The sequence below is a fragment of the Populus euphratica genome, unplaced genomic scaffold, assembly GCF_000495115.2.
Source record: "Populus euphratica unplaced genomic scaffold, PopEup_1.0 scaffold579.1, whole genome shotgun sequence".
Taxonomy (NCBI): domain Eukaryota; kingdom Viridiplantae; phylum Streptophyta; class Magnoliopsida; order Malpighiales; family Salicaceae; genus Populus; species Populus euphratica.
The window spans coordinates 62,021-70,830 of NW_011500452.1; the positions used below are offsets into that span (position 1 = coordinate 62,021).

Genomic DNA, 8,810 nt, shown 5'->3' on the forward strand with positions numbered 1-8,810 from the left:
ATTTATTATTTCGACACTTCTGCACTTGAGAGAAGACATCAATTTTTGATCGTGTCAAATTGGTATATGCTAGATAAAGTTAACTATAGGAGAAAGTCTTCATGATCAGCCTATAGATTCAGGAATTTGAATGGGAAATACAGCCTATGGTTTAGAGGATCAAGCTTGAATATCATGACATTGTTATCTAATAGACGTTTTGGCATGAAGTGAGAATGAGCAGTTAGCTATTAGCTAAGAAATGAGGGATTCCCTAATATCTAATCAAGCTACTTCTATATGATATTATCCTGTATTTGGCCATTATGCCAAGTGTATCTTATACCCGAGTAGGGAATTTGCATGAGTTTGGCCTCTTGTGTACAATTGATGAAATCATTGTGGTGGTTGTGCCATACAATACTCTCCTTTACTTGATCACTTGGCATCACTTGATCACTTGGCATCATAGTAGCATTAAAATCCCCTATTAAGATCTAGGGAAAAATGGAATTCTAGGGGCTTTGAAGGTTGATATGATTCCATATGACTTCTTTTTCAGCTAGGGTATTGTGTCCAAATATGAAGGTTATTCTAAAAAAGTTGATGTTGTTTAGGAAGGTTATGTCACAAGTAATCCATTGTTGAGTTTTGTGCATGCATTCTAAATGGAGTTTTTGAGGCTTCCAACCAACTAATATGCGACAATGGTTAGTAGGACTGACATTGGATATGAATTTTCAATTATGTAATCCTAATCCAACTACTACTATATCCATGTAGTTGGAGGCTATTTTGGTTTCCAATAAACTTATGGTATCAAGTATGTTTTTATTGATCCACTCTTAAACCATTTTCTATTTTTTGAGATTGGTTAGGGGAGTTGAGTGTAACAAAAGTTAGAGGCCCTTAGCCTCTTTACGTTTCTTACCTCTTTTCTTCTTTGTGATTGAGAGAGAAGGGTGAGATTCATCTCAATGTTCTTTGTGGTGGCTTAATTGTTCTAAGGTGTGTGTGGTTAGATCTTTGGTTAAAGTTGAGGCCTCTTTTTGAGTTCTAAAGGTATTCATTATGCTTACTATACAATCCTCAATACATACAATCCTCAATACTAGCAATGAGTAGTTGAATTTTTCAATAGCAAAAATGTCATTACCTGATTCATGACTTGATCCCAAGTCTTTAAGTTTTCTTTGGTATACTGTTTCAGTTGGGCCTTAATGAGTAAGTTGTTGGTTTTCAAGGGGGGGCGAAAGTGTGTTTGGTTACTGTATATGTAACCTAAGGTGAATAGTTTGTGTTTAAACTAGTTAAAGGAGGTCGGGTGGTTTCTGCCAAGGCAGAGGGAGCTATTGGGAATGGGGATGTATGGGGACTTTATGGTTTTGGTTGTTCATAGGGCAGACCTGTTTCTCATCTAGTTTGGCCCAACTCCGGGGGAGGGGGGGTTGAGGACTTGCAAAGTAGGGCAGGAATGACCAAACACTTTGCACTAGTTGCATCTTGGTGGCTTCCACTCATATTCTACGTCAACTATGATGGGTTCATTAAAGAGAAGGCTTATAATATCATACCTGTAAATGAGAGGGAGAGATATGTAATCTCCACACATACTCTTGCATATTCTAACCTTGTGTAGTTGTTTGTTTGCTCGTCACAAGATAAAAGTTTCCCCACCATACTAGTTCCCAAGCTCAGCCCTTGCTTAGTCCATAATGGAAATAGTAACTTGTGGAAACATGGTTGTTAGACTTAAATAGCTTAGGTTTTATAAAGAGTTGAGTGGAGATTTAATAATTAATTTACTTAGTTAGGTTTAATAATACTATGAAAATATTCTTTATACTTTTAATATTTTTTTTTCATATTAAAAAATAATATTAACCCGCTACAAAGCACAATCTTATAAACTAGTCTAAACTAAACTTCGTTTGTCAGAGAACTCTTTCTATCAAATTTGATATTACCTATAGAGTTTTTTCTTGTTTTAGATTTTCATTTTCTATTAATGATTTTTTTTTTCATTCATAAATTTTGACAAATTTATCATGAAATCAGGAATGGAGAACTACAATTGAATAAAAATGGCATGAGGGCAAAAATATAAAACAATTCAATATTGTGGATTGAAACATCGATTTACCTAACCTTTTTTAAGTATAACTTGTAATTGTAATATTTGCATTATACCTGAAAGGTCCTGTTATGTTGTTCCTTCCCTTATTTGTCATGGTGACTAAAAAGGTTTTTAACCAACATTTTATGAGGTGACAGAAATATAGATATAGAAAGTTAATAGCAGACTCAGAGATTTCAATCAACTCATAGTGTATTTTTATACAGGAAGAAGGGCACGGGGAGAAGACAAGGAAGCAAAGATAATAAAATTTCAACTATTTTCACAAGCTGTTAACTTTTCAAACCATACAGTTAGTGTACATACAATACTGGATTGCTTTCTGTGAAATGAACCCCCTACAACCGGACAAAGAATAGCTAAGAAACGAATCAAAACGGCTAAGGCCAAAAACCCTAAAAACTTTCCAAGAACAACCGGAAAAAAAAAATATAGACTTGATTTTATATTAAGATGGGGAAGGCATACAATTTTGCGAAACCAAGGTTGAAGACTTCTTCTGCAGCTTCCCTTTGAATTGTCTGATCTTTGCATCTACCCTTGCTGTGAACCCAATCTTGGTTTCTTGTCTTGCCTTGGATCGTTCCCTTCTCCACATGTGTTGGTCCTCAACATCCTTCTTATAGTACTTGATTTCTTGGATGATATGATGATCCATTGGATTTAAACATCTTTGGAATGATATGTGAACCAGGTAAGGCACAATACATGTGACTGTTACCAAGAGGATGGTATTCCAGTAGATAGGTGCTGGACCAAGAACTTCAACTAAAAGTCCGTAGACATCCCCCGAATAAGATGGAGGCATCAGCCCATAAAGTAACAGAAACAAGTACCAAGTGGCAACGCTTCCCCAGACAAAGAGATGTTGTATCCATGTAAAGTGGCTCATCGTGAGCGCAATCTGGCAGTTCACAACACAGATGATGCAGGAGAACATTGTAGCACCCACAGCAGCCATATCAGCAGTTTGGCCTCCAGCACGGAATGCTTGGTTATAAAAGATCACGATATTTAGGATGAAAATGACAAGAGAGGAATACAAACCATTACCCATCCACCCAAGTATTCGATACCAATCAAAAAACAAGTTTTTGGTCCCTTGCTGATACAATGCTGGGAACTGCATAATGGGGAGGAAATAACATTATTTTTGTAGCAGAGAGATAACTGATAACTGCTACAAAAATTGCATTAGACTTACCTAAGTAATTAATGGGACTAACCTGCAAGCAGACCTCAGAAGACACATCTTGTTCAAAAACTCCAAGTGAAATGACAGGCAATGAGGTAAGAATGACATTGAACAATAGCATGTACCAGTCATTGTAAACTGACTGCCCAGAAAAGGCCGTGAATGCCTCAAAGTAGAAAAGCGTAAGGCCGAATGCTATATTTTTGTAGAAGAAATAGCAAATCTGAAAGCAAAAGAACCCATTCAATGAAACAACAAAAAGAGAATAGCTAAGCATGTGGTGTACATGTCAGTGCAGTGGATGCAAACATATCAAATGCATAAAAGGAAGCATGATAGTCTCTTGATTATTACCATCTGTGCAATTCTCTTGTAGCACCAATGTCCATGGACTACCAAAAGTCTTTCAAGAAACCGAAACTGGGAAATAGAAAAATCACTCGCCATCACAGCCTGTAAATCCATTTGAAAATACATAAGCTTCACTGGAAAATTAGAAGCTTGCATATAAGCAAAACTTGATGCTCTGTTTCTTCACTCAACAACCACAAGAAGTTATGAGAAAATGGTGAAGTTGGAATGGATAAAGAAAGCAAAGGCTCAGCATAATATTTTGATCTTAGTTTCAATTTGAGACCAAAGATTGCAGACAAGCATGATGTTATGTGTCCAGCCCAATTTAAATATCAGCAGGACATGAAATTTGAAGTGACAGATACTGCCTAGAAACAGCTGGAAATAACAGCAAGTGAGCATCGAAGGTACAAAGATTTCTCCTCGGAGGGAAAAGGCAATATCATTTTTAAGAGGCTGCATGCCAGAAGAATTAGTTAGACATGTTACCAACCTGCATACCTTCCACCCCACTGATGCCAACTCCAATGTCAGCTTCTTGAATCATCCCAACATCATTTGCACCATCACCTATTGCTAATGTGGTTTTCTTAGTTCCTTCCTTTACTAATCTTGTTACCTGTATCAACAAATTGAACAAATTAAAACCCAACAAAAGAATGCATATCTATAAGGGCACTGTCAATTTGATGATTCAAGACAAGAAAATACATTCTGGAAGAAAGTCCACTAATTAAGGGGAAAAAGTTTCATACCAGTGCCTTCTGCTTGGGAGAGACACGACAGCATATGACAGATGCACAGCCAACAGCCAACGCTAAGAAATGATGCTTCATATCATCCTCTAGAGCATAGGATAAAGATTTTCCATCAATAATTAACGCAAATGCAGCATGTGGATCCTTTTCCAGCTTGACCATTTGAGAGGAATTGGTGATTTGCATCAAAATATTCTCTTTCACAGCCTGTGTGGTGATGAAAGGCAAAAAACTCAGGCATCAAAGGAAATCAAGTCCCTGAGAGGAAGATGCTGTACCCTTAGGCCAAGTATATCACCTGCTTTGAGTCTTGAGCTACCACATCTGAGTTCATTACAGTTATACAGATCCGCTTCATGCCCTGGCGGAGTAAACTACATGAAAATCTGCATCATGCACAAAACAGGGAATTATAGCTTCTGAAATAAAATTGACATGGATTCCAAGGAACCTTGAAGGTAGACTCTAAGAGACAAACCCTATGTTGATTGCAGTTTCCATCTTATCCCCTGTCAAAACCCAAAGCTTGAGACCAGCTTGTGCAAGTTTGTCTATGCACTGGGGCACCTGGTGAGTGAATAAAATGGAAATAAGCAGAAATGTATCAAAAAGAAATATAATAATTATGTCTCCAAGACAATTATATCATGTACCCCTTTTTGCAATTTGTCCTCCACGGCAGTAGCACCAACAAGAATCAGATCCTTTTCCATCGTATCTGCAACTCGCTCAAGCATTGCTTCTCTATCAGTGCTAATAGAAGTTTTGACTTTGACAAACTCATTGTTCCATGCAGAATACTCGGACTCGTCAAGCTTTTTATAAGCAAGTGCCAGTGTACGCAACCCAGCTTCTCCATATTCATTCAAATGCTTAACAGTAGTTTCCTCATATATTCTTCCATTCTTTGATAGTCGATCAACTATTACACTGCATAATTCAAATGGATTGCAAAGATAAAAATAAAGTTATCTATATTTTTCCCCTAAATTTCCTATTAAAGACCATGGTAGAAGATTCTAGATGCTTTATGCATATTGCTAAAGATTACAAAAGACCATGTAAGAGAGTTGTGAGCCTAACCTATCAGCACCTTTGCACAGGAGTAAAATCTGACCATCCTCATCCCGCACAATTACAGACATTCGCTTCCTTTTGCTTGTAAATTCCAACAAATTGAGAATTTTGAACTCTCTGCAAGATTGCCAAGATACATTTAAGATGTTAAGATACCTTTAATCAAAGGGGGTGATGGACAAAAGGGCTAACTAAACATGGAATTGTCAATTTGCAACCTTTCAATCAATCGTCCTGGGTGTGCATATTTTTCACGAATAAACACGCTTGATTGAGTTCTTTTGTAAAATTCAAAACCAAATTCTCTTGCTGCAGCAAGAAAGGCTGCTTCGTCAGGTGACTCTGCTTCATATGTAAACATACCAGTCTCTTCATTCAGCTCAGGAACGGCAGTCTGACAAATTGCTAGTATCCTGAAAAATAGCAAAATGACCTCTTGATTTCGTTCATTCAACCAATTTCCATCCATAAGCCGGCTGTCCTCAAAATTAAATCCCTTTATTGCTGGCTTCTGATCATTTTCACATTTAGAAGTGATGACACTCTCGAGTTCAATTTCTGGACCTCCTCTGCTATCCTCCTTATGTGCACTTTTTCCATACCTCGAAACATTAGTATTTTGTGTATCCTGCTCCTCAAGATCCATAGCCATCTGTTTTGCTGCAGCAAGTTCAACTTCACTTGAACATACACCATATGCAGTACCAGCAATGGAACATTTCAGAAAATCCATCTGATTACAGGTCAAGGTGCCAGTTTTATCAGAGAGGATCGTGTCAACCTGACCTAACTCCTCGTTTAAGTTTGATGTTCGTGCTTGAGCAGTATTGCCGGATTCTTCATCATACATCTGTATGTCCTGGTTAATGAACCTTGCTTGAAACACCTTCACAATCTCAATTGAGACATAGAGAGAGATGGGTATTAAATACCCATAAAGGATGAGAGCAGTGATCAAATGAGCTACCCCAGACTTGCCAGGATTGCCAGGGTCATACAAATTATTATCATTCCGGGGTTGCATGTACGTCCAGTCTGGCATTTGATACTTTATCTTCACAGCAAAGCCAATTGAACTAATGGATGAAATCAGTACAAGAATGCTGAGAAGGATGTATATAATTTTGTCCATTTTTTTCTCTATTTTGCTCCTTTTTGAAGGAGACTTTGTTGAGTTCTGCATGACTTTGCTATCAAAACCAGTGAATATCACAACTCCATATACATAAGATGTATTTCTGAGCTTTGAATCTCTAAGAAGAATCTGAGTAGGGTCAAGAGGATAAACCTGACGTTCATACTCAAAATTACCAACAAAGGTGTAAAGATTGGGGTTTGGATCTTCGCACTTTATTATTCCTGTAAAGTTCTTGAAAGACTCATCATCCTCCAAAGGCAAGGTTACCTCCAATGATCTCTTAACCTTCAAGTTAGTCTCACCATCTAAGTTCATAGTCTCCACATAGCAAATCCCATCATCGTAACTTGTTGACAACAGAAGCAAATCTGCGGGGAAAAACTGGTCTTTTTCCACTTTCACCACATCACCAACCTGAATCTTCTGCCATGGCTTATAACCAAAAACACCACCGCCTTTATGAACACTAGCTTTCCGACTATTAACCTTCATATCCTGCCTAAACCTACGCCAATCTTCTAGAGCTTCTTTAGCCATACTGAGGCCAACAACAAAAGCCAAAGGTAAAATCATGCTCAGAGGCGAGAATGGGGCAACAGCTGTAAGTGAAAGAACTGCAGCAACTAGGAAATAGAGATTAGCAAGCCGATGGAACTGTTCATACAGTGCCTTGGGCAAGAATGTGACTATATTGTACTTGGTGGTAGATATATAATTTGAGCAGTATTTCAAGGGTTTTTTCTGGTGCTTATGGGGTTGGTTGCAATGAACAATTCTGGAGAACCCAGGCCCTAGTAAAGGATGCGGCCCCTCACTGTTGGCATTTGGCCTTAAGCAAGAGAACGGGTGGAGATGGCTCCGCCGGAGCCTTGCTCTTATCCTTCCCCGTGCCATCTCTCAAAATTTGATCTCCAATGCACTTTTGTAGCTGATTCAATATACCTGAAAAAGAACAACCCCCAAATCTTGCTTTAAATGCAGAAACCAACTGGTCCTGCTCATAGGCAATTCTTTCTTCTAAGGCCTAATTTAACAAACAAAATACAGGATGCATTTGTCAACTTGCAACAGTAGATAACATCATTGTTGCAACTCAGCACAAATAAAAAAAGAAATCATACTTCATTCATTAGAATTCAACACCACATCCCATAAAAGGCATTCGTATTCAAAATTGGATTTTTCAAATCTTTCATCCCCGGATTGTGCAAACTTGAAACCTCATTAGGAAATGAATAAATATTTAAACAAACAGAAGGATGCACATAAGACCAAATCTACATTCATTTAAAGCTACAAAACTTACAAAAGATCCTGAAAATTGAATGACTTGTCCGGCTAAAACAGCAAAAAAAAATATTTAAAATAGCAAGAACCTTAAAACTCCACAAGAACCGAAAAAGAAAAGCCAATTATTTGCAAGAACGTTACAGCAAGACAAAAGCCATCAACCAAGAAACAAGAAAATAAAGAACCCAAAAGAGAAGAGGGCAACCTGAAATCAGGAGGCAGGTCCGTCTTTAGCAAAAATGGCAATGACCCATTTGAGCAGGTGCATGAGCAAACCTGAAGCTAAATAGTTGCAGATCAAGAAACAAAGGGGAAGAAAGTGCTAAGGGGGGAGAGAAACAAAAGGAAGCTTGTTTTAGAGAGAGAAAATCTGCTGTTTCAATTAACGAGGGGAGAGAAAAGGAAATAAAAGGACTAGAGAGAAGAACAGGGGTTTAGTCCACGAAGAAAGAAACACCCATCTCTCCCTCCCCCTCTTTTCCTTTTCTTTTCCTTCCCTCTTTTCTTTTTCTCTCTCTGCTGAAAATCATACCAATGTCTTTGAGTTAGATCATGCTACTGCTTGACAAATGGACCCATGTAATGAGCCATAAATTTAGGAGGAAGCTTCCTTTGGGAAGATTAGCTGGTCAAAGGATTTATGGAACAAAATATTAATTTAAATCTAATTATCGTAAAAGCTAATTCGAGAACAAATGCATCATATAATATAATGTATTAGATTGCATTTATGCTAAAATCTAATTCATATATAGAGTTGTTGTCTATCCTGAGGCACTTCAAATCTAATTCAAGAATACACATCATAATTTTATAGAAACTTTTCTCTTGAAACTTTAATTAAAATAAATATTTTAATTTATAATTTTTTAAAATCTATTT

General features: G+C 37.5%; 1 protein-coding gene across 3 annotated transcripts; it reads right to left on the reverse strand.

Moving 5' to 3' along the window:
• Positions 1-2,348: 2,348 nt before the first annotated feature.
• Positions 2,349-8,509, reverse strand: LOC105114776 (putative phospholipid-transporting ATPase 4). 3 transcript variants are annotated; one of them, XM_011011442.1, is made up of 11 exons: positions 8,134-8,504; positions 5,719-7,580; positions 5,507-5,617; positions 5,077-5,353; positions 4,902-4,990; positions 4,722-4,809; positions 4,421-4,630; positions 4,159-4,284; positions 3,666-3,764; positions 3,343-3,534; positions 2,349-3,239 (listed from the first exon to the last, which is right to left on the reverse strand). In XM_011011442.1, exons 2-11 carry the CDS (start codon positions 7,530-7,532, stop codon positions 2,565-2,567), a joined length of 3,681 nt encoding a protein of 1,226 aa, XP_011009744.1. In that variant the 5' UTR covers positions 7,533-7,580; positions 8,134-8,504; the 3' UTR covers positions 2,349-2,564. The 3 variants fall into 3 exon arrangements, with proteins under 3 accessions (XP_011009744.1, XP_011009746.1, XP_011009747.1); XM_011011444.1 differs by having other exon boundaries at positions 5,719-7,662; XM_011011445.1 differs by having other exon boundaries at positions 3,099-3,239; positions 3,321-3,534; positions 8,134-8,509.
• Between the last annotated feature and the right edge of the window lie 301 nt (positions 8,510-8,810).